The 26,454-nt window shown below is 39.2% G+C and overlaps 1 protein-coding gene across 1 annotated transcript; it reads left to right on the top strand.

Moving 5' to 3' along the window:
* LRRC8B (leucine rich repeat containing 8 family, member B) lies at positions 1 to 26,454 on the top strand. The gene is made up of 4 exons (XM_008588802.1): positions 1 to 70; positions 9,669 to 9,770; positions 12,367 to 14,531; positions 23,003 to 26,454. The coding sequence occupies exons 3-4, from the start codon at positions 12,393 to 12,395 to the stop codon at positions 23,273 to 23,275; spliced, it is 2,412 nt and encodes an 803-aa protein (XP_008587024.1). The 5' UTR covers positions 1 to 70; positions 9,669 to 9,770; positions 12,367 to 12,392; the 3' UTR covers positions 23,276 to 26,454.

Raw genomic sequence — 26,454 nt, 5'->3', positions numbered from 1 at the left:
ATGATTTCTCTTTAGGAATTTTTCAAATCAAAACTAATTGCAGGATTTCCAGTTGACCAGCACTCATAGGGTAAGATTAACATTCTGAATTGTGAACACATGGTAAAGATAATTGCAATTAAATTTGTAGCTTAGGGCAAATAAATACTGATACTTAGTATGTAAAAAGAAATTATTTTTCTTACAGATGTTTTGAGTAAAATCCTTTTGATGTTTTTTAAACCAGTTAATAAACAGAAAATTAAATCTTACACATTATAGTAGAAATGTCATCTTCCTGTTTTTTTGTGGGGTTTTGTTAGCAAAGTATATGTGTATGTATGTCTAATATTTGTCATTTTTTTTTAGCATATAAGAATATAATAAATGTCTACAAGAGACTTAGAGTCTATGTCTGTATTTTCCTGATTTTTGTTTAAGGTAACATTTTTTATGCATGGAATCAGTTTGCCAAGTTTCTGTAAGTAAAGGATGGTCTTACCTTCTTGAGTAGGCAAGTCAGAAATGAACAAGCCCTGTCCTCTCTTGCTTCCTGCAAATATCGTTCTTCTTTTATAATTGTGGAAGATTTAATCCTAAGTTAGCGCTGTGGCAGAGCTTTTGACTCTGACATAATGAATGCTGAATGTGTACACTGTATTAAATAGGACAGCTGTCTGGTGTTGTGGATACAGCATATGTCTTGAAAGTGTCACCCAGCTCTGAACACATAGTTCAGGTGAATCAGTGGTGAGAGCAGTAGATCTGTCACCTACTGCCTTCTGAACACCCTTCTTTTTACAGATGAAAGTGAAGCTGCTTTGACTTCTTGGGTATATATCCACATTTCCATGCTGATTCATTGAGTTGACTGAATTTTCAAAGCAGATTTTGCCACTACTTTATTTATGACCCTACGGTGGCTTTTTCATCACTCCTGGACTATTTATTATCAAAATGCTTTACTTTGGCTGCAGGTCCTCTGTCACTCTTTCATTTTCCCCAGGTTCCTGACATTCCAGCCAGAGTGGCCTCCCACATCCTAAGCTTGCTACAACTTCTGCCTGGAATGATCTTCCCCAGCACTGTCCTGTGTCTGAGTCCATTTTAGATCTCTGTTATAATGGTAGCCCCTCTAAAGAGGCCTTCCCTGACTTTATATTCTTCATATTATTTCTTTTTTTTTTTTTTTTGTCCTTTTTGAGACCGGCCGCACCGAACTCAGCCAGTGAGCGCTGTGAGCGCACCGGTCATCCCTATATAGGACCCGAACCCGCGGCGGGAGCGCTACTGCGCTCCCAGCACCGCACTCTCCCGAGTGCGCCACGGGCTCGGCCCTTCTCATTATTTCTGATCTTACCATGTTCAATACTTGCTTATTGTCTCTCTTCTCTCACTACACAGTCAAATCCACAGGAGCAAAAATCTTGTTTATCTCACACACCTGTATTTCCTAACACAACTCCTCCTGGCATGTAGTAGGCATGCTAAATATTTGTCGCCTGAACAGACTAAAATCCTGACCTCTATTTGACAAATGCTGCTGTTTGGTAATGTTTCACCACTGTCTTTGGCCATTTTGTTTGTATAGAACGAAATGAAGTATTTGTTAGGTTTAGCCCATCATCTCCCTCATTTGGGCCGTGAAAAGACAGTGTATAGCTCTTTTAATAGTTGACAGCTCTTTTTGATGTTACAGCACTATATTGCTTGCAAGCAAGGAGAGCACTGGGAGAAAAGACTCCTAGATCAGTGTCTCCCAGAACAAAGGAAAAGACCCCCTTATACAGCCTAAATTCCCACCCTTTTCCCTCCCAGGTTCCCATTCAGGGCCTCTTTTGTAAATGAGGGATGCTGTCCTGCTAATTTGGATTGGCTGATTGTGGGGCACAGTCTGTTGGTCACTTTAGGAGCCTAATCTGCCTCTGGCCCCTGGGGGAGGGGTGTGAGACTGCTGTTATCTCATAGAGGGCGGGCCCAAGAAGCAAGCAGGGTAAATGGCAGGGGCCTGAGTCTACAGTGGAGCATGGAGTGTCTAAAACAGTTTCTCAAGTGGAAAAGGGAAAGCTTAACAATTAGAAAATGCTTAGGGTTCCCTGCAACAAAGCAAACAGACAGGTGATCTCTGCTACCTACCTGTCATTGGAAAGGAGTGTGTGTGACTCACAAGAGACTGCATAGGGACTGGCTTTGGCTCTGCTTCATTATGGCTTGCTTATTGTGGTGGGTGGGGAGGGGGGTTGGGGATATTTTTATAAACAATGAAAGGTGTAGGAGAAGGACCTCAGGTTGCCTTTCATGTACTTCTTCTCTCTAAGATTTATTTAGCCACTGCTTGGATATAAGTATTCTAATTCCAAAAACGTAGTTGTTTCCTTTATCCTTAAACAAAATTAGTCCCTACTATGTTTTTACTTGATCACATAATTGCAATTATATGTATATGGATATGCATATACATGTATATACACTTGTGAGTGATTAATTGCCTCATTTAAAAAGCATATGATAATCAAATTAAAAATAAAGGGTTTGGGGCCGGCCCGGTGGCGCACTTGGTAGAGTGCGGCGCTTGGGAGTGCGGCGGCGCTCCCGCCAAGGGTTCAGATCCCATATAGAGACCGCTGCTCACTGGTTGAGCGCGGTGCGGGCGTAATACCGAGGGTTGCAATCCCGTTGCTGGTCGCGGTACGGGCGCGACACCGAGGGTTGCGATCCCGTTACGGTCACAAAAAAAGACAAAAAGGGAAAAAAAAAAAAAATAAATAAATAAATAATAAAGGGTTTGTTAACATCTAAAAATTTGGTTTTTATTTCAGATGTACTAGATTAATTGCTGGGCTTATACTATTAGGACACTAAATATTGTGGATCACACTTTCTAGTCAAATTAGAAACTTCCACAAACAGATTTTTACAACCATTCTTGGAGCATCTGAATAGCGGATCACAAAAATCTGCCAAATTGTGTACATCCCTCCATCATAATGAAATCTCAATTGTAAACTAACTTCAACTTCAAAAAAGCTAACAATCATTAGCTTTTCAAAAGCTAATAATCATGCACTATCTTAAAATTTAGGGGTGAAATGTTGGCTCTAACCACCAAAAGTATAATACTTATTTACATTCCTATTAATTATTGTATTAATATAAATACCCCATTGCACAGGTGGGGAAATTGAGGCACAAAAGATTGTAGGATTTTTTTAAGATTTGTCTAAGGTTAGGCAGGAAAACCAAGGTCAAAGCTACAGCAGAACTATAGCGGCTAGTCACCTATAGGGTATAATGGATTCAAACTTTGCATTAAATGTTTTATTTAACTCTCCTGTTTGCATCACGCCTTCTATCTTAGTCTAACCTCTTGCAAACCCTTTAAAGCATGAACTTGGCAAATGCCACTTAACCTGCCTTCTCTGACCAGGTGAAAAAGGCTCACCAATGCTTGTGTAAGAAAAGAATACCACATGTTGTATTATATGTAATTAACAATGTTCAATTATAGCACTTTGATACACTTTTCAAAAAAAAATCTCAAAAACTTACAAAGGTAAACATAAGCATGTGGCTTTTTATATTATACCAAATGAGAAACAGTAAATGGATAAAGTGTAACCACTATAACTTCTTGACCAGCTTTATATCTTGAAGCAATGTATCTGCCCCTAACAGCTACTAATTACAATTCTACAGGGTATTTTTCAGCAAGACAAGCTTGTACAATGACCCTTTCAAAACATTCCAGACCATTTCCATTTCTTGAATCATAATATTGCACTTTTCTACTTTCCTTCTTTTTATTTATTGAAACATAATTGACTGTACATATCTGTGGGGTACAGCATTGAATATCAGTACCTGTGTGCAATGCTTAAACCAGGATAATTAGTATACTCAACATTACACAATGTAATCAGTTTTTGTGGCCCTTTACCTAACCTCTCTCTAACCTCCCTCCATCTCCCTCTTTCCCACCTCTGGTGGCCTCAGTTCTGTTGACTCCTTTTTGCAAGTTAAATGACTTATTATGATTGTTGTATCCTTCTTTCTTTCTTTGTCTATTGTTTTTTAGCTCCCAGTTATGAGGACATGTGGTAATTCTCTTTCTGTGCGTGGCTTATTTCACTTAACATAATTTTCTTAAGTTCATCCATGTTGCTGTGAATGGCAGAATTTCATTCTTTTTTGTTTTTTAAATTGTTCCCTTCTTGTACAGATGAAACCAGTCCTTCTAGTGACAGTCACACAACACTGTTTGCTCCTAGATATTGTGCAAGATGATCAGTTCTGATTTATTGGCAATAAGCTCTTCTTTTGTGAGAATGTTTTCTCATGAAGTGTTTCAACAACAAAGGGCTGATAATTTTCTAATTCACACTTTCTTGTAGTGGCAACACCTTGTGTGTCCAATTCCAGGATTTGAAACATATAATTTCTTCAAATTGTCATCAGTAAAGATGTGATTTACAAGACCCATTTTCTTGTATGTTTTTAGTGTTGGCACTGAACTCCCATCACTGGTTAGGATACCAGCACTCTCTTGACCCTGATGTTGTAGTCCCACAAGTCTCAGAGCGATCACATGTGGAACATCTAGTTGCATGGGCCACTCTCCTGAGATGATGCACCCAAACACGCCACATTCCACTTAGGTCCCCAACTCCTTCAGCTCCATGTTACTGCCAAAAGCACATAGAGGGACCTGCTACTATAGCCCAGGTCCAAGCACCAGTCATCTGCCAGCTAGCCCTCGCAACCGCCTCTTCATAGTGGCTCAACCCCAGCTGCAGTGGTGACACATGCATCTCAATCTAGAATTTTCTAGGGTCGTAAATAGAACTGTTTCTCATTCCCAGCTTCTCTACCCAGTAAAAGATACAAAAAGAAAGAAATGGCCTCAGGTCCAAAGATCAGATCCAGAGCAGTTCTGCCAGTAAAACTTGGTATCAAGGTAAAAGTAAAAACAAGGGTGCAGCTGTAGGACTCTGTATAAAACTTCAAAAAGATTTAAGGCCAGTGTCTCCTAGCTCCTGTCAGGTAGGTGGAAGGGCTTCTAAGAATATCAAGGGTGTTGTCCCACAGTATCCCAGACCTGATTTAGATGACAAGATCCTGGACTTCAAGCCTGAATTTGATGACATAGTGGCTTTTGGGTGGCTTCAGAGACGGTTAGAGCACTTTGCATGTAGAAAGATTGTAAATCACTTGTAGCCAGAGAGTAGACTGTGGTGGATCAGGCATGGCTGCAAAATCTTTGCCACTCCTCCCATTAAAAGGTGATGTCTGCTTGCTCCCCCTTTGAATCTGGGCTGGACCTGTGACTCCTCTGACAAATAGATTTTGGCAGATGTGGTGCAATGTAGCTTCAAGGGCCGTGCCTTAGAAGATCTGCAGCTTTCATTTCTGTGCTTGGAATGCATAGTTTTAGAATCCAGCCACCGTGCTATGTGAGGACCCTCAACGAGCCACATGGAGGCTCACATGAAGGAGTTTCCAGCCAGCAGTGAGCATTATCTGCCAGCCTAGTGAGTGAGGACATTTTGGACCTTCCAGCCATCTTTGTGCCAACCAACACCATGAAGTAAAAGAACCTCAACAGAGTCTCGAAAAATAAAACCTTATTTTTTTTTAAGCCATTAAGATTTGGAACACGCAGAATAGTTAGCTAAAATCCTTCCATCTATATGCTGCTAAGTTCTAGCCTCTTCTGGAAAGGCACTGTCACCTTTAGTACACCCTGCCTAAACATCTGAATGTTTCTTTCTGCCTTTTGCATTTTTGTACATTCAGTTATTTATTGTGTAAATGTTTATTGTGCACCATGTGCTAGAAACTGTGTAAGATGCTATAATAGCATGGGTTCAAAATTCGAATCCGTCTGACTCCTGCTTCTCTATGGACCTCTGTATCTGATGTTGTGGTATCGAATTTTAATTTACAGAGACTATTTTATTCTTTGGTTTCTTCTCAAACATATTGTAAAATTTGCCCTTATTATGTCTCACTCACGTGAGTGAAATAGCCTTTCAGCTAGCCCCCTTGTTTCTAATCCCTCCTACTTCAATCTGTCCTGCAAATCTCTATAGCTCAGGGACTCACTGTTCTCTGCCTCACACACCTGAGTCTCTGAAAGGTTCTTGTAGGAGGAGATGGTGGCTGTTACTTTGTAGTCTTTGGAGAGGAAGGAGCATCCTAGACTGTCCAGTGCAATGTCCAAGAAGAGTTAAAAGATAGGCACTTTTTCCAGATAGTTTATTGCCTATCTGTCTTGTGAGCTTTCTCCTCTTAGGGAGATTTGGGGAAAAAAAAAAAAAAAAAAAATCTGGCCTCACCTTGATCAATTGAATTGCTTTGTGGGAGTGGGGCCTGGGTTTAGGTTTCTTTGAAACATGCCCCAGCTGGTTCTAATGTGAAGCCAAGGTTGAGAACTGCTATCTCAGATTTGTAATTCTCAAAAAGTGGTCCCTGGACCAGCAGCATCAACATTAACTAGGAATTTGTTAGAAATGTGCAGACATAATGACTCAGGAACTCTGAGTGTGGGACCTGTTACTTTGTGTTTTAATAAGCTCTCAGTGATTTTTATAAACATTAATATTAGAGAAACATCCTAGTAAATACTCATACATCTCTTAGTTTTTTTCTGGGTCTCAAAACTACAGTTAAGTTTGGAAAGGCTGTTTTTGAAAGTCACTTTACTGACAAGATCTGAAAGAACTGGTAAGGGACGTAAGAAAACTGGTATATCAAGTGTTCTTGCTAGTGATTGTTTAGGTACTTGAGGAATGCTAAATGCTTGTCATCATATCTCTGAAGATTGGTTACAGGGGTTATTTAGTGTAAAGAAAAGGGGCAAATTAATCAGAGGTACTGATGCTTTGTTTCCTAGAGATAGAACTCAAAGAGGTGAATTTAAATATCAGTTAGATTATGTCAGACCCAACAAACATCTTGATGGGAAATACTACTGAACATTTTGAAGAGATATCAGGTTATTTTAAATCAGTTTTCAGTGAGAGTAGTGTAGAGAACCACCATTTTGAATTGTTTGGCTGTAATCCCTGCCTGGGGTCAGAGACAGAGATCTTTGAAGTAGCATCCAGTTCTCAGCCTATAATGACTCTAAATACCATCTGATCATTTGTTTATTTTTTCACTGGTTATTTTGGAAGTGCTTTGAAAGTAAAATAAGGACTAGTGGGAATTAAAGATGCCCGACTTGAATGTTGTTTTCCACTCTTAAGAGACTGGGGTGAAATTGTCAAATGAATTCATGTGCTTTGAGAAGCTTTTATGACTTTTTAATGAGGTTTAAAAGCTAACGAAATGGGATTAAGATCATAAAATCTGTTACTCTTAATATTATTTCTTTGAGCTGATTTAGTACGTTTGTATATTAGAAGTAGAGATCTCATTTGGAGTGAATCCTCATTGTTTGCTAAAATATGGTCTGGAAAAAATTTTCTGGACAAACAGTATTAAATGGGGGTAATGACAAAGGACAGCTTTGCTCTAACTCTGCAGTTAAGCACTTCAGTTAGAAAAATTAGCATCATTTAATATATGGGAGTGCTTGAGACTTCATGTATCCTTAAATCCAGGTAATGTATATTTAAATAGTAAGTCTTAGTAGAAAATATTTAGTAGAAAAATGACTAGCTGAGAAAGTAAATTATATAGTGTGTGACTGAAAACATTACAGAAAACTATATTTGCATCCTTGTTCAAAAGATTATAATAGAACCAACCCAGTTATAATGCAGATATTGGGTTGAATTGGCGAAGAAAGCTAAATAGCTTTTTCTTCAGCTTTCGAGGGAACTGAAACTGTGCTGTAGTTAATTGGATTGACTGAGGCCATGTGGTGTGGTGTGAACAAAGCTTGGGATTTGAGTCTGAGGACCTAGGTTCCATTTGTAACTTTATTTCTTGCTTGTTTGGTCACCTTGGGCAAGGTAAATTCTTTGGGCCTGCCTTATTTTCCATGTTTATAAAATGTAAAGAATAATACTATTTATCTCAATGGGTTGTTGTAAGCATGAAACAAATTAATGTAAATGAAATATGCTTTGAAAGTAAAAAAGCAGATATTATGTTATTAATAGTAATAGATTTTTAGGTGCTCTCTTATTGACAAAGAACTCATCAAAGGAAATCTGAGTTAGATGATTGGAGGGAAAGTTTATAGTTTTTAAAAAGGCGAACAGGAAAAGTTATTTACAAATAATTTTCAGTTAGGATGAATACAGACAAACCTGTATTCATTGTAGTTCTCTGACAGATCAGTTCATAGTCATTTCTCATTATGCTTATTTTTAAATATTACTATCAGAGGTTTATGTCCCTCTTCTTTCATAAAGATACTGTTTTTAAAGTAGAAAATATATTTGTGATATTTAAGGAAACTGTGTTATAATAAGAAGTATTATGATGGCTGAGTAGCATTGTGGAATTATGCAAAAAATTCTTTTCTGGCATATTACAGATGCCGATGCTGTGGAAGAATATGTGAATTGTTTCACACGTCAGATGTCTTTATCTGATAAAAGCAGATGCACAATATAAGTGCAGTCATATATTATAGGCCTTTTTAAAAGGTTGCGAATTGTGAACGAGGAACTCATACCCCAGTGGTGCCATCTTATGAATTAGTGCGCAGCTAGGTGTTATACATACTAACTGTGCTTTCTATCCTGCAGAGCAATTTGATGCTGTATGGTGATTATTATAAAGCAGGCTTTGCACACGGCTTGCTAAACCCAAAGTACATTTCAGACATGCCCAACCTTTTGATTTTTCAAGTGACAAGGTCACAAGATTATTGCAAAAAATAACTTAAATACAATTTTGGGTCAGTACTCATGTGGATTTCAAGTACTTAATAAGTGGAGGAAAAAAGGATTATATCTTCAGGGCAAATATTAAAACCTTCTCAGCAACTTTTTTGATATTCCATAGGCGCTAAAAAATATAATTTTCATATTCAATTAAAAAAATATTCTAGAGTTTTGGAATTGTCTCACAGTGATATATATATGTGTAACTTATCAATATGTGTAATTTAACTATCACAAATTATTGAAGTAGATGCTGAGAATGGCTTTTATTAGCCTACAAAGTAAAAAAAAAAAAATCTAATATGAAGGGTAGCTGTATTTAATAACAACATCAGGAAATTTCAGCCATATTTTGGAGCTGTGTCTGAAAAGGTATATTAACTTTTGACTTTTTCTAATGAAATTGGTAGGATAAATTTTAGGAGTACTGAGACTTCTTATTTGAAGAGATGGTGGTTTTAAATAAGGGTGCAGAAATCTCATGGTTTGACAAGCTGTCTGTAATGCAAATAAGACCAACTGTGTGTGAGGGCTGAGTGAAAGAAATTAACATATATAGACTATTTGGAGAAAGCTAAGTGTTCATCTAAGTGCTGTACATACAGAAGTTTAAAATATGTTGTATTCAAATTTCTGTAGAAACTTCTCTGTAAATGAAAGGGAGTTCAGGGAGTGAGTATGATCTGATGTGCAGGCAGAGTTTTATATATACAGCTTTGCCAGAGTGTGCCCCAGTGTGAAAAGGAAACTGACCTGTGAAAGTCTATTCACTGTATCATGGCTTACTCCAGTTATTTTTGTTTGTTTGAATGACTGTAGCTATTTCAGGGTATTTATGCTTTCTTATAGAATGAAGACAAACACAGAGATGGTGTGTCTAAGAAACTTCAAAAGGTGTAGACCTCCTGATTGAAGAATAGCTGATTTATTTGATTCATTTTTTTCACTATAGTAAGTATGAATATTTAAAGTACATTGTGTGTGTTAATGCTTACTTGTATTCTTTTTTGAATAAATATTCACTCCCTGTCAAATGCCCTTATCATTGTTAGAGCTATTCATGTTTTCATTCTTCTTCAATTTCAGTTGCATGTCTTAAGTGAATTTAACTCTCAGGATCTTTAAGAGGATGAATAAAATCATAAATTTAGAACTGGAAGAGCCCTTAGAGATTATCCGGCTCACTCTCTTTGTCCATTACAAGAAACTCCTTTGCAACATCCCTGATGGATGGTCATTTTATTCATCTAGACCCTGCTAGGGACAGGGAGCTGAACTCTTTCATAGACAGCTAGTTCTAAATATTCCACCAACACATTCAATCATAACATGACTTTCTAAAATTGCCATCCACCTAGTTCTACCTCTGGAACAAATCCACTTATTCTTTCATCCATGAGGTTGTTGTGCAAAAATCTAAGGATGAATTATCACATTCCCCTAGTCATCTTTTATCTCAGTTGAGTATCCAATACCCTGTGTTCCTCTGTAGGAAATGGTTTGTAGACAATGGCTCCTGATTATTTTCTTGTCTATTTCATCTTTAACCTATAACTGAGCACTGGGTTCCAGATGTGATCTCACTAAGCAGGCACAGAAAGATGGTTGTCCCTTTATCTGGGTTCATCTATTAATATGGCCAAAAGTTATAATCACTATTTTAGCATAATAGCCATCACATGATTAGCTAAAAGTATGTGTACATATCAACTAAAATACATAGGGGTTTTTTTTTTTTTTTTTTCACATGTTCTTTCACTCAGGAATGTTTTCTGCTAAAATCCAGCATCCCCACCCCATCGTGTCTATGATATTTGGGGGTCTAAGTCCAGGACTTTATATTTGTCTTATGTAATCCTCTTATTTTTGGTTTTTGTCTCATCTTGTCACACAATTATGGTTAACTACAGGGGGGGCAAGGCAAAATGGGAGGAATTGAGAGTTAGAAATAGACCCACTAAACTAGTCCAGGAGAGAAACCCTGGGGAATTATATAGTAAAGCCTTGGGTCCTAGTTGATAATTGAATCCATATAATATGATGTCCAGAGAGGATACAGATAGTAAGTGGTGCTCCAGTCCAGCAGTTAAAATCAACGATCATGGGATGCCCTAACAAGTGGGAGAGCATGAAGGAATTGGGTTCAGGATCAGATGGTCAGGAATAGGTTGAGGATAACACTCAAAAGAGAAGATACTTATTAACAGGGAGCAGAGCCTCTGTGATGGGATTATAGGGTTCAAGGCAAGACACCAGTCTCCAGAAGGAGGACTAATGAGAGCAAAAAGGGTTCCTTAGGGGTGCTACCAGTACCGGGGTATCTAGAGAGAGAGACTCAGGCCCAGGAAAGAAGGTAGGACTTCAGACTCAGGAAAGTCCAGTAAGAGCCTTGGGCATACATGAGAGCTCAACTACCAGCAAAGGATGGCCAGGGCATCATTATTTTCTCCTCTTCTTTTTCTTATCGGATACTTTATGAGATCCAGATATTTCCTTTTATCTTACCCTGTGCTATCTTATAGGTGGTCTGGATTTTACTAATTAGCAATTTTTTAAACAATTGATGTTTGTAAGGCTAAACATAGAAATTCTCAGGAGTGTTGGCTGACTACTTTTGAATATGAAAATATAAAATTCATCTTGTTTTTCTGAAGGCAAAATTAATGAATAATAGAGTATGCCTTAATCATGCATTTCTTTAGCACTTTGCCATCACAACATTAAACATGAGAGGGAATCCCCATGATATTCTAAGAGGGTTTTTTTCCCTTTCCCTTGTTAAGGCACTACTGTTGTTTTCTAACTTAAATACTTGTAAGTTTTTAAATACCCATGTACTTAAATTATAAAGGAGAGCTTAAGAGGGAAAGGAGATTATGCATTCAGGGACAGTTTGTTCGGGGCATAAAATCAGTAGATTTCTCTAAGCCTAAGGAGTAATTTTATAAAGCAGAGCTTGCTCAAAAGAGTTTCCTGGTGGTGACTGAAACAACTCTTAGGCTGTAACCAGTGCTCCAGGCATGGGGCAGGACGTGGAAAGGAGCTTACTCAGACCTTTTGGAGGGTTTAAAATGTGACTGTTAAAAATTAATAGCATAAGAACAAGTTGTTCCAATGTCAGTTGAAGAAAAATTGGCTCCTGGTTTTTAGTAGCCCAGTCTGGAGTTGAAATCCAGAAAGAAACTAGATAATCGTCTCAAGAGCTATGACCAAATCTGTTTATAGATCCAGTTTGGCTATCAGCAAATCGTCCCCCATCTAAGGGACTTTACAGCGCAGAGCTGGGATGGCCTACAGTTTCAAATGAAAGCAGAAGACTCATGTGCCTAAAGATCAGCCCTGCCTTTTATGTTTTACTTCTGAGCTAAATTCTACTTGGGTAGGGTATGTATATATGAGGGGTCTTCGAAAAGCTCATGGAAGGGTTCATATTATCTTTTAATTCCATGTTTACATGAATGTTTTAAAGTACTCCTGTACAACCATTAGAGATAAATGCTGTTTAGGGTACTTGCTTCAGTGGTGTTTCTCTATTTTCCTCTTTCAGTTTCTGTACTCCTACAAGGAGAAGTCATGATTACACTAACAGAGCTAAAATGTTTAGCAGATGCCCAGTCATCTTATCACATCTTAAAACCATGGTGGGATGTCTTCTGGTATTACATCACTTTGATCATGCTGCTAGTGGCTGTGCTGGCTGGAGCTCTTCAGCTTACACAGAGCAGGGTTCTGTGCTGTCTTCCATGCAAAGTGGAATTCGACAATCACTGTGCTGTGCCTTGGGACATCCTGAAAGCCAGCGTGAACGCGTCCTCTAATACTGGGACACTGCTTCCACTCCCCCTCCGAATCCAGAATGACCTCCACCGACAGCAGTACTCCTACATTGATGCCGTCTGTTACGAGAAACAACTCCATTGGTTTGCAAAGTTTTTCCCCTACTTGGTGCTCTTGCACACGCTCATCTTTGCAGCCTGCAGCAACTTTTGGCTTCACTACCCCAGCACCAGTTCCAGGCTGGAGCATTTTGTGGCCATCCTTCACAAGTGCTTCGACTCCCCTTGGACCACCCGTGCCCTATCAGAAACAGTGGCTGAGCAGTCAGTGCGGCCCCGGAAACTCTCCAAGTCCAAGACTTTGCTTTCGTCCTCAGGGTGTTCAGCTGAAATTGATTCCAACAAGCAGTCATTGCCCTACCCGCAGCCAGGTCTGGAGTCAGCTGGCATAGAAAGCCCAACTTCTAGCGTCCTTGACAAGAAGGAGGGTGAACAGGCCAAAGCCATCTTTGAAAAAGTGAAAAGATTCCGCATGCATGTGGAGCAGAAGGACATCATTTATAGGGTGTATCTGAAGCAGATAATAGTCAAAGTCATTTTGTTTGTCCTCATCATAACTTATGTTCCTTATTTTTTAACCTTCATCACTCTTGAAATCGACTGTTCGATTGATGTACAGGCTTTTACAGGATATAAGCGCTACCAGTGTGTCTATTCCTTGGCAGAAATATTTAAGGTCCTGGCTTCATTCTATGTCATTTTGGTTATACTTTACGGTCTCACCTCCTCCTATAGCTTGTGGTGGATGCTGAGGAGTTCCCTGAAGCAATATTCCTTTGAGGCATTAAGAGAAAAAAGCAACTACAGTGATATCCCTGACGTCAAGAATGACTTTGCCTTCATCCTTCATCTGGCTGATCAGTATGATCCTCTTTATTCTAAACGCTTCTCCATATTCCTGTCAGAGGTCAGTGAGAACAAACTGAAACAGATCAACCTCAATAATGAATGGACGGTTGAGAAACTGAAAAGTAAGCTTGTGAAAAATTCCCAGGACAAGATAGAGCTGCATCTTTTCATGCTCAGCGGTCTTCCAGACAATGTCTTTGAGTTAACTGAGATGGAAGTGCTAAGCCTGGAGCTTATCCCAGAGGTCAAACTGCCCTGCACAGTCTCGCAGCTGGCCAACCTCAGGGAGCTCCATGTGTACCACTCGTCTCTGGTGGTAGACCACCCTGCACTGGCCTTCCTAGAAGAGAACTTAAAAATCCTTCGCCTGAAATTTACTGAAATGGGGAAAATCCCACGCTGGGTATTTCACCTGAAGAATCTCAAGGAACTTTATCTGTCGGGCTGTGTTCTACCTGAGCAGTTGAGTACCATGCAGTTGGAAGGCTTTCAGGACTTAAAAAACCTGAGGACCCTCTACCTGAAGAGCAGCCTGTCCCGGATCCCACAAGTCATTACAGACCTCCTGCCTTCACTACAGAAATTGTCCCTTGATAACGAGGGAAGCAAACTGGTTGTGTTGAACAACTTGAAAAAGATGGTCAATCTGAAAAGCCTAGAATTGATCAGCTGTGACCTGGAACGCATTCCACACTCCATTTTCAGCCTGAACAATTTGCATGAGTTAGACTTAAAGGAAAATAACCTTAAAACTGTGGAAGAGATCATTAGCTTTCAGCATCTTCAAAATCTTTCCTGCTTAAAGTTGTGGCACAATAACATTGCCTATATTCCTGCCCAGATTGGAGCATTATCTAACCTAGAGCAGCTCTCTTTAGACCATAATAATATTGAGAATCTGCCCTTGCAGCTTTTTCTATGCACCAAACTACACTATTTGGATCTAAGCTATAACCACCTGACCTTCATTCCAGAAGAAATCCAGTATCTGAGTAATTTGCAGTACTTCGCTGTGACCAACAACAATGTAAGTAAATGCATTCTTCCCTTTATTCAGCCAGTCCTTTGATTATCAGCTGTGCTTACAGTGTGTAACGTAGGGAAAGAAAGTGGACTTTAAGTCATACCAAGCATTCTGTGAGCCAAGCCCAATCCCGTGTGATCTTGGACAAATTACCAAAACACTAAACATCCGTTTTTAATCTAACTTACAAGCTGTCATGGAATTTTATGAAAAAATATATAAGCATTTGGCACAGGTCCTAGCACATAATAGTTGCTCAACAAATGTTCCCTTTCTTTCCCTATTTCCTACGTAAACATAACAAAGTGTTTAAAACTAATTAATTGGTTATGGTAGAACTTAGTTTTTGTTTTGGAAAGTTTTTAAGTACTTCGAAAGTTTGGTAAAACTTTTCAGCTTTCAGAATCTGTCAGAATAGAATAATGTTTTGTTTAAATGTTGAGATTGTGAATTATTCATAAATCCTTTTTGTGATGCAGTAAAAAAAGACTTGAAATCTGCATGCATGTTTAGAAAGACAATTCAAGATGAAAGGCCTGCCTCTATAATGCAACACTAGGGCTTCTTAGAAGCTTTTTCCAGCATCCATGCTTAAAAATGAACCATAATTTGCAACAGTAAAGCCAAGTTAAGGAAAACTTAACTTCACTGAAACATGAAAAAAGAAAATAAATGAGTAGTTTCCTAGGTTAAAATGTGAAGGAGGAGGAAAAAGAAAAAGAAAAAATCCATGCTAGTCTGACGGGCAAGAGAATGAGGGTGATGTCCATATGGGAAGAAGTGGGGAGAAAACTGTCAGAAATCAGGTCTGCCAAGGGATGAAACCGATCTTCCTCTACTTGAAAATGCTGTTTTCTTCTACCCCACCTTAAAATGCATTATCTTGTACACTTTCTGTAATTCATATTTCATGCTAAATATAGCTATGAGGGTATTGGCTAATAAACATATTAATCATCAGACATTATTTTTGAAAACCATGGATGTTAGAGAAATACCATGAAATTGGGGGGTGAGAGCAAAATTCATGCTCATTGTATAACTCTAAGACTTTACTCATGTATAAAAGAGAGCTCATTCTAAGATAAGTGAGAAATCTCCAGGTCTTAAAGGATTAAGAGGTTTTAAAACTACTTTAGGATCAATCTAGGCTTACCTGAATGGCTTGTTAAAACACAGACTTTGGCTCCCGCCCGAGGGTTCGGATCCCACATACAGACCGGTTCCCGCTCACTGGCTGAGCGAGGCGCGGGGGCAACGCCGAGGGTTGCAATCCCGTTGCTGGTCCCCGGTCCGGTACGGGGGCAACACTGAGGGTTGCGGTCCGTTTCTGGACCCGGAAAAAAAACAAAAGAAAAAAAAAAAAAAACACAGACTTTGGCTCCCGGCCGAGGGTTCGGATCCCACATACAGACCGGTTCCCGCTCACTGGCTGAGCGCGGCGCGGGGGCAACGCCGAGGGTTGCAATCCCGTTGCTGGTCCCCGGTCCGGTACGGGGGCAACACTGAGGGTTGGGATCCGTTGCCGGACACGGAAAAAAAAAAAAAAAAAAAAAAAAAAAAAAAAAAAAAAAAAAAACACAGACTTTGGGCCCGCCTCCCAGGGATTCTGATTCAGCAGGTTGGGTGTAAAACTCAGGAGTTTGCATTTCTAAAAAGTCCCCAAGTGAAGCTGATGATACTGGCCTAGTGACCATGCTTTGAAAACCACAGGTCTAGGGCCGGCCCGTGGCTCACTTGGGAAAGGGTGGTGCTGATAACACCAAGGCCATGGGTTCGGATCCTATATAGGGATGGTCGTCTTGCTCACTGGCTGAGCGTGGTGCTGACAACACCAAGCCAAGGGTTAAGATCCCCTTACCGGTCATCTTAAAAAAAAAACCAAAAAAAAAAAAACACAGGTCTAAAGGTTTATCATTAGTACCATTTAACTATGTAGTTGATTAAAACTAATATTTTGGTCATTTTTTTTCCCATGTTAAATCTGTAATAAACACTGTACATAATTACTTTGAAAGGCATTGATTCCACTAAGCTGTTATACACTTAAATCAAAACATGAATTTTTGAAAGCTGCAGCAGATTGAATTGTTACCAGGTCATATGTTATTTAAATGTATGAGCAGGTTAATGTTTTGCTAGATTAATGTGATCAAACCTTAAGATTATTGGTACTTTGGACACCAAGTTTATTGACTTCTTGACCATATCTGAAAGAGAGGCCAGTGAATATCAGACACATCCTCTCTTATACTTTGTAGTACATGAAAAGTCTTATGCTGAAGGTGCTTTGTGGCCAGAGTAGAATGGTGTCTTAGAGTGGGTTTGTCTCAGAAACCTAAGAAAAAGTTGCTGAGCATCCTTAGAGCAAAATTGGTAAACATGACACCTTTACAGGGGTAAGGAACTTAGGGGCAAAAAAGTTCTGTGAAGAGTCTATTTAACAACAATATGAAGAAAATGGCACTGACTCAGAAGACAGCCACTAGGGAGATGAAAACTTCCTCTGTGATGGAACAGTTTAGCCTTGTGATGGGAAGTGTGGGGGTGGGGAGGGTGCAGAGATAGTCCACAATACTGGTCTTCAGATGTCTGGAAGATTTATATGGAGAACAAAGCTTTTTGGGAATAGTCACAAGTGTTAGAACTAGGACAAGCAGAGGAAGGTTTCACATCTTTTCCTTATAGCTGTCCGAAGATTTGAATGAGCGTTTGAGGAGAGAGAAGCTATTTTCTTATTAATAAAACTGTTCAGACACAGATTGCCAACCACTCAGAGTGGGGGGATGTTGTTAAAAGGATTTGGGGAATTCATGTTTCATGTGAGGATTTAACTAATTTCAGGGTTTCTTCTAAACTTGCAATTCTCATGATTCTATGAAGTAGGCCAAAATATTTATAAAAATTAGAAAATAAAACATCACATTGGATGCATAAATATTTAGATATGCATACACTCAGAAACCTGAGCCAATTAGTCCATTTGGAATGGTGTTTGGTAAAGCTTCCTAAAAAAAAGTTTTAAACTTCTGTTCTAGGCTTGGGCAGTGTATCAGATTTGCAGATGGAGGCAACAAATACTAGCTCTTGAGTTAAGCAGAAAAGACATTTATTGAAAGGATGTTGGGTATCTCATGTTACCGCTGAAAAGGCTGCAAAACCAAGCTTGGAAAACAGTCAAGCACAAAGTGAGTCAGAGGACCACAGCCAGAATCATAGCACAAAAGCAAAATAGCGAGCATACCCTGATCATACCAGCGGTGGGCAACAGTTCTGCCCCAAAAACTTGATGCTGTAGCTCCTGCAGCCCTCGTCCTCCCACCACATAGGTTCTTTGTGGTTTCCACTTCTTTGTGACATTAGCTCCAATTCTGAGCACCTGATTGGCACAGCTTATGAATGCCCACACTCTAGGGAGCTGGGGACACTAGAATCTGGTGGTGTTAGTTTCTCCAGTAAGAAGTTAGCTCTGGGCCGGCCCAGTGGCGCACTCGGTAGAGTGCGGCGGCGCTCCCGCCGAGGGTTCGGATCCCATATAGAGACTGGTCCGCTCACTGGTTGAGTGCGGTGCGGGCGCGACACCGAGGGTTGCGATCCCGTTACTGGTCACGAAAAAAGACAAAAAAAAGAAGTGAGCTCTGCTTCCCAAGAGTCATATGGTAGGGAATGCCTTAGACATAGGAGAGTGTTGGCAGTCCTGCAGGTGACAGGCATTCACTGAGAGGGCACTCCAGAGTTTTTTTCACAGAATGGTTATAGGTGTTATCACAAAAAAACGTTAAATAAATGTTTCTTTTAATCGTATTTTTGCTGCAAGATTCCTCAGAGCCTTTAACATCATGAATATGCATTGTGCTTCTCAAAGAGGGTGATATGGCATGCTATATTTGCCAAACGTGTTTGAGCAAGCCACCTTTTTTTCCCCTAGTAACTCATGAGAGGAATGTTCCATGTAACACACCCTGAGAACACTGGATTAGGGAAATGTAAAATAATAGAGGCCACTCACAGAGGATTACAGTAAGCATGCCCAGATGCAATAGGAGATGAGAGCATTTAGTAAGGTGGGTCAGAATGGGGAGTGCCTGGAAGTCTGCCAGTCAAGTTCATGTTTTATTCATTGGATAGTGACTAGGGTGAGACTTGAGCTTGCAAGTGCTAGTTAGCCTGAACTGGTACCTTCAAAGGAGACCCTGACTATAGCGCATAGAAGGGTTGGGAGAGGACACCCAAGAAACACAACCCCGTGGGAGGTTTAATAAGTTATAATTTGGAAGTAGGAATATAGATTTAAAACAAGAGGCAAAGACTTTTATATCTGAAAGGAATACTATGGATCATGTAGTCCAAGGGTCGGCAAATATGGCCTGAGGTCAAGTCTACCCACAGCCTGTTTTTATAAGGCTCAAGAATAGTTTTTACATTTGTAAATTGTTGGGGGGAAAGATCAAAATAATATTTTATGACACATAAAAAATGAGATGAAATTCAAATTCCAGTGCCCATGAATAAATTCCATACTTAATTGTTATATTTTGAATTTCATCATTTAAAAGTGTATGGAATTTTTTTCTCTTGCTATATAAGTACCTATATGCTATTTTCAGTTTTGCCTATGGGCCCACAAAGCCTTAAATATTTACTTTTCCAGTCCTTTAGAGAGAAACTTTACCAACCCCTACTCTGGGCCACCAATACTAAAACTGAGGCTCCGAGTAACTCACCTAAGGTCTGAAGCTTCCTGGTGACAGAGCTAGGATGGAACCCAGGTGTTCCGACTCTTACCCTACTGCTGTTTCTGTTACATCTCAGATGCACCAATCCAAGAGACATTACGTAGGAAACAGTAGTGTGTGTGGACGGGTGTGGAAAGTGTGAGAAGAAGCAGGATCCATCTCCATCCCAGTGCCAACAGGGATTGGGGTATGATGGCAGGGACTGTGTTGGAGAAGTAGAAGGTATGGGAAAAGGTTTAAGTAGGTTTTCTCAAATCTTGCAAACAATTCCAGTTTACACCCAGGGCTTGCAAGTTCTTCACTTATTCCTTTTTAACTGAAAAGACTTTAGCCAGCAGATGAATAATGTAGAAATTCTTTCTGAAGATCATTTGTGTGACAGTGCTTGTTGTTTTTGACATCACTACTTAGAAATGGAAATGTTCAGCTTTGTCTTTTGAAATGATCGGACTTTATGGGTTTGGTTAGCATGTCCTCAGATAGCATGTGTCACTGGCCAGGAAAAAAAGGAAACCTGACATTGAGAAGGATTCTGAAATAATCCTTCAGCCTCTGGGCAACAGTGGGGTTTTTAACTGTCAGTGTCAACAACAGATAAAGAGAGCCATCCTGTTCTGGGGCCTCCAACCCATTTTGCTGAAGACATTTGGCTGACAGAGAATTCTAGGATATAGAGTGATAATGTAACCTTTAGTTTTCTCATATATTTTTTCAGTTTATTTAATAGTTTATTATAACTTGTATTATATATGTATATTTCAAATGTTACAGTTTATCCTATAAAACCATTCTGTTTTTGAAGTTTATCATCTCCCTAATAGTCTGTAGACTTTTCATTTGGTTTTTGAAATCAGTGGTCCACCAGAGCAATTTTTTTCCACTCTGGCTCATGTGTGATACAGTCTAAAAAAGGGCATGCTGAAAGAATTAGGTATAAATAAATGTTATTGAACTTTTTTTTTTTTTTTTTGTCTTTTGTCTTTTTCCGTGTCCGGCAACAGATCGCAACCCTCAGTGTTGCCCCCGCACCGGACCAGGGACCGGCAACGGGATCGCAACCCTCGGTGCCGCTCCCGCGCCTCGCTCAGCCAGTGAGTGGGAACCGGTCTGTATGTGGGATCCGAACCCTCGGGCAGGAGCGCCGCCGCGCTTCCCGAGCGGCGCACTTATCCAGTGCGCCACTGGGCCGGCCCTTATCGAACATTTTTATAAAATTTATTGGCCCAGGCAAAATGTGTTTGGTGTTCTTGTAAACTTAAAAACAAACTATTTTTAAAGTTGTAAGTGGATTTTTCAGGATAAAATTGCTGTTAAAGACTTGAGTCTCTAACAAATCTCCCCAGCCTCCATTAGGAAAATTGGATTAGAGTAGGTAAGTTAAGGTCCTGTGCCTGAGGCTCTGATGTGGAGGGAAAACCCTTGAGATGGACCCTTGGCACACAGGAGGGGTGACTGCCTTGTCTCACTCTCACAGCAGCAGTGTGCAGGGCATCTGGCTGAAGGGCAGGCCCAGACACTCACTCCCACTGCTTTATGAAATCCCTCTCCTCTGGGGGAAGCTGAGAAATCTGCTAAAATCACAGATTCAGAGATTTGAAAGAAGATTCCTGAGAACATGGTAGTGCTGATAGCCAGACAAGAGAGTGAGGGCAGTGGCTTCCCGGTAGTCACCTGCAGGAAATCAGTCCAATTAATAAGCAAGGCACTTGCCTGGAATCTGAAACTGGCTGAGAAGGGGAACGTGAGGTTCTCTGATGCAGCTCAGGTTAGGGCACTGTTCATCATACCACCTATTACAGACTAATTATTTGTGTAATTGTTTCTCTCTTCATCAGACCTGTGCTGCTCAGCTGGGGGTGACTTTGCCCTCCAGGAGACATTTGTCTGCAGACATTTTTGGTTGTCACAACTGGGGTGGGGAGTGGCACTGGCAGCCAGTGGGTCGAGGCCAAGATCTTACAACACACAGGACAGCCCCCACAACAAAAATTATCCCACCCAAAATGTTAACAGTGCCAAGGTTGAGGTGTTTGTGGTAGCTGGGATTAAAGTTCGTAACAGTCCTTTATCTGGCTCAGCACTTTATCCCCAACACCTACCTGGGAGCCTGGCACATAAGAAGGCTCTCAGCACATGATTACTGAATCCAAGTGAGCCAAGCCTTCCTTCTTTGCAGCTGGTTTGCCTAAGTCATTGCTCAGGCACCAGCAGGCCCTCTCATCCCTGAGCACTATGCAGACTGGTTTGTTCCTCCACTCCTACCCCACTGATCCTCCTCCTGAACCACAGAGGTCTCTGTGTTGAAGGGGTTGCTTTGAAAAGGGATTACAGTTCTTCTGTCTCATCTCTCATGCACATGAAGTCTATATATGTATGGGTTTGTCTGCATTTGCTCTTGAGAAGGGAGTGAAATAGAGGGGTAGATATTTTTCCTTTGCTTATACCTAGTGTTGTGGTGTAAAATAATGATCTATGTTGAATATTGGTCTTAGCAAGAATGATGATTAGATTTATTTTCAAGGATATTCAACACAATGTGTGTGTGTTGTTGCGGGGGTGTGCATAAGAAAGGGGACTTGTTCCAACATAATAAGTATTTTTAATATAATTTGGTCAATTTTTAGTTTATGTAAGGAATATTTATCTTTGAGGAGAGACAGTCGGGATGGCCCTGGGAGCTCCTCTCCTAGCAGAGCTGGCTCAGGGGTCTGTGTTAGCCCATCAGAGGACGTAGGGCAAGTCCCCGATTGCCCCTTTCATTTTTGTTTCTAACAAAGCCACTTTCTGAACCAAGGAGCCTTCATTATATCCTAGTGATATCCCCTGTCCCCGGCCAATATAGAGAGTATTACAGGGTGGTGTGTGTGCAGTCCTTAGTGAAGGGATGAGTTGAAGGAATTGTGTATGCTCAACTTCTCTGGAGGTCTTTCTCCAACAAACCTTATTTCAGGTATACACTGTGGCTGTCATAGAAATTCACATACAACCTACCCACCATACAGGGGAGCAGTCAGGTTGAGCAGCTGTAGAAGTTAACCTAATTTGCGGGCTATTTATCATATTTAAAATTATTTCTCTGTGTTATATGAATTATTTAATCAAATCTATGCCAGAGAGAATAAAGAAAGGTAAATTCTCAGGTATGTGTGTATGTAGAGGTGAATGAATATACATGTATAAAATGCAATATCTTTTTGTCTCTTCTTCTGTAGACTTTTTAAAAACCTGAATAAAATTTTCAGTCTGTACTGAGAAACAGTATAAGAAATAACCTTGTGTCTGTTCTCAGGATGTTTTTAAGGATGTTGCTTATTACATTACACAGTAAACTTTTTATGAGGCCTCTTGAGAGTAATTTGTTTCTGATCTAAGACTCAAGAATGATTATGATTCTCCTAAGTTACTGGTTTGTTTTTTATCCCAGGGACGATGAGTATATAACTACGTTTTTCTATAGAAATTGCTTCTTAGAGTGTTTAGAGCCAAATGTATTGCCCTCCACATGCAGGAAGGGTTCAGATGTTCATGGTAACCTCAGGCCTGACTCCATGTGATACTCCTACCCTTATTTTTCCTTTGTCTTTTTCATCTACTTCAAATTTATCATCATTGTTAAATGTATCCCTATAAACCTCCAGAAATGTTTTTGAAAAAAGGAGCTAGCATTAGAAATAAGTAAACATATTATCACAGGATATCAAAAACTGTTTTACCAGCTTCTTTTTTCTCCCTTTCCAGATTGAGATGCTACCAGATGGGCTATTTCAGTGCAAAAAGCTGCAGTGTTTACTTTTGGGGAAAAATAGCCTGATGAATCTGTCCCCTCTTGTGGGTGAGCTGTCGAACCTTACACATCTGGAGCTCATTGGTAATTACCTGGAAACACTTCCTCCTGAACTGGAAGGATGTCAGTCTCTAAAACGGAGCTGTCTGATTGTCGAGGAGAATTTGCTCAGTACTCTTCCTCTCCCTGTAACAGAGCGTTTGCAGACATGTTTAGATAAATGCTGACCTAAAGAGAAGAGACCCATGTCTCAAAATTATTTTTTAAAGTATGCCCCAGGGCTTTGAGAAGTAAAATGTTCTAAGTTATAAAGGTGAAAAATGGGTGATTATTATGTTGAACCATAACCAAATGTCATATTAAAGCAACTTATGTCTTAGCCCTAAATTAAACTGGTAAAAAATGTTGACACTGAACTGAATGAAGTTTTGTGAATAACTAAGTTATTGAGATGTTGTAAGAAGTACACGTCAAGCGTGGAGTGGAGGGCATGAACTTACTGAAGCCCTACCTTTGCAGTTTTTACCTTGCATACTATATAGGTATTCTTTCCTCTTCCTCCCCCAGTCCCCATTACTTATTTGCACACTTGTTTTAACTCACTTCCTGTTTTGAAATTTATCGAGACCATAAAACTCATCAATGTAAATTTCCTTGATGTATACTCACCACTGTCTTTGATTTATGTTCTTAAATTTTCCTAGGCAGGGTGTATTGTGCTTGGCAGAATTCCTTTTTGGCTTAATTTTTACTTCCTTTCCCAGCTTGCTTGAGTCTTCTTTAATCTGGTTTTCTATTAAAAACAATGACGAACCCTGAGAAAATGCCTGCCTTTGTCCTTTGCCTAGAACAGGAGCAGGGTACTTAAGATGTGCTATCCTTGGGGCATCCTGAAAATTAATGTATTCTCTAAAATTTCTTCTTGTCTATCAGCAAAGCCTTTTTTTATTGGTTAAGAATTTTTATATTAAATGAAAAACATAAGACAAATATTTTTTATTGTGTAATCTTGGATTCAACGTCTGTGAGAATAATTTTTGTAAGGTACAGAGAATACGCACATTTCTTTTAGAAATCTACTTGGTTTTGGCTATTTATAATTCTCATGTTTGTGTGCATTCTGCTCCAAAATGTTTTTGAACTTTGCAACTAATTACTTTTGGATAACAGAACCTTGTGTTTCATGCTCTAAAGTATTTGGGGGTTTCCTTGTGAGTGGATGGCTGTATCGTCTACCTCTCTCTTCCCTGGTCTTTGTGCAATTGTACAGGTACAATTCCTAATTACTAATAACTGATGGCAGGGAGAGGTAAGATTTGGATTTTAAAATTGATATTAAAGTACTTTGTAGAAATTTAGTAAGAGTTAGGGCAAAATGTTTTTCCTCCATCTGCATGTTCTCCAGATATGATTATAATGTAAAACACTCAGCCTCTATTCAGTGTCTACAATGAGTTCTCAAAGCTCACAAAGAAATAGATCCATTTAACTGAAATTCATCTCATGCCTTTATCTACTCTTCTGGAATACATTTTGCTCCTATTTATAAAGAGCTTTGTGTTTGGCCTTTTATTATCATGCATATTGTTAAATGAATAAAATCAACTGACTCATTTTGGGGAAATGTACATTTTTAATGTGTTTAATGGCTCTAGGCATTATTATGCCACCTCATTTTGGATGTTACTATGAAGTAATCTATTAATTGCACCTAGACAAAACTAGAAAACACTATGGGTAAAGAGTACTATAAACATGTAATTGTGGTGTATGATGTATATATTTTCTTGTTTTGTTCCAAAAGATGAAAGTGTGTCTTTGAAGTGTAGCAGCAAATGTAGCTTCTCTTTTCTGCCACACACCCCTGGACTGAAGTTCACAGAAAATAATTATTCACATCAAATGAAATTTGAGTATTAGCTATAAAGAATATAGAACACCAAATGCTGCCTAACACATTATTGTTTATTCTGAGTAGGAAGGAACAATATAAAAATATACTTCTTACCAAAATTTGCCTTCAGTCAGAACATTCAAGTTCTCAGGGAACCAGGCATAACTGATGAATCTTTCTTCTAGGACTTCAGAAAACAGATTCTGATTTTATCCAGGTTTATTTAGTTATTTTCATTTTTTAAATGTGAGTTGATGGTTACTTTAGTGTTTTACAATAAAATTGTCACATGTACTGATTCCAGTGTTGGGTAGAATTATCTAAACTTTTGGATGTGAATGTGATACATGGAGAAGTGTGTAAATGTTTTTGGCCACATCATGAGCCATAATCTGTATGAAAAATCCCACCCTCTCATATATGAAGAATTAGAAAAAAAAAAAAAAATGAGGTTTGCTACCATTTAACTGACAAACTAGAACCTGTCCGTGGCTAGTGACTGGTTGAGTTCAACTGCAGAAGTCATCTGCTAAATCTTCCTTATCACCAACATCAGTTTCTGGAAGCAATTTACTAGCAGGATCAATAATGAATATTGTGAAGATTGTGAGCTGCTTTCCTTATATTCAGTTACTGGTGCAAACTGTGTTGCTCTTACTGCCATAGTTTAGTTTTTTTTTTGGTTTTGGTTTTTTGGTTTTTCGGCTTTTTTCCCATTTAAATCATATACACCAGTGTTTAGGTAGCTTTTGAAACAATGTAACACTGATGTGATGCACAAGGAGACTGACGTACAGAAATGTGGTGTTAATACCACCTTCACTGCACTGTTGAGCAAATATTTATTTTACAAGTGTTCATATTCATTTAAGGGAATTTTAAATGAAAATGATTTAAATTATTCTTATGAGACTTTAGTTGGCATCTGATTTCCAAGAATGTATATGCATTTTCCAAAAAATAAATATGGAGGTTTTCAGAACAAAGATTATGGCTTATTTCAGAACAAAGTTTATGGCTTGGTTCATTTTATTTGCACACACACAAAGACACAGATAGACACAGACACACATAGAGATGCACATACCCCATGTGTGCAAATTGTAACTTAGTTTTTGATACTTTTTCCAAATTTTTTAGTATTTTTTCCAAGATTGCAAGAGGTTATAGGTTAATACTAGGATAGCAACTTTTTAAATTCATCATTTGTAATCATTGAATGTTCTTTTCCTAACCTGTGTTAGGGTACATCTGTGTGAAACATAGATACCATATTTTCATTCCTCACCTTCAGTGTTATATTTTTCCCTGTATGCCATTATACTTCACTGTCAGACTTAAACATTTACATTAAACAGGTTAAGTAGAGATCCTCAGGGTCTCAGTGCTGTGGCCTAGCTCCTACAGGTGTGCTGTGGTGTGTGGCAGTGACCTATTTGCATAATGTTATTGTTTCATAGTGAAAATACTTGTTTCTGCTCTTCAAGTGTTTTGTGATTCAAATTTTATATG

This window comes from Galeopterus variegatus, unplaced genomic scaffold (genome assembly GCF_000696425.1).
Source record: "Galeopterus variegatus unplaced genomic scaffold, G_variegatus-3.0.2 Scaffold5042, whole genome shotgun sequence".
NCBI lineage: Eukaryota > Metazoa > Chordata > Mammalia > Dermoptera > Cynocephalidae > Galeopterus > Galeopterus variegatus.
The sequence above is the reverse complement of the archived record's forward strand: the minus strand, read 5'-3'. Positions and strand labels throughout refer to the sequence as shown.

What these genes read in the sequence shown, in the direction of transcription:
- LRRC8B (XM_008588802.1), top strand. Translation starts at nt 12,393, where the DNA reads ATGATTACACTAACAGAGCTAAAATGTTTAGCAGATGCCCAGTCATCT. An exon ending in TCGCTGTGACCAACAACAAT is followed by an intron (nt 14,532 to 23,002) that starts GTAAGTAAATGC and finishes CTCCCTTTCCAG; the next exon opens with ATTGAGATGCTACCAGATGG.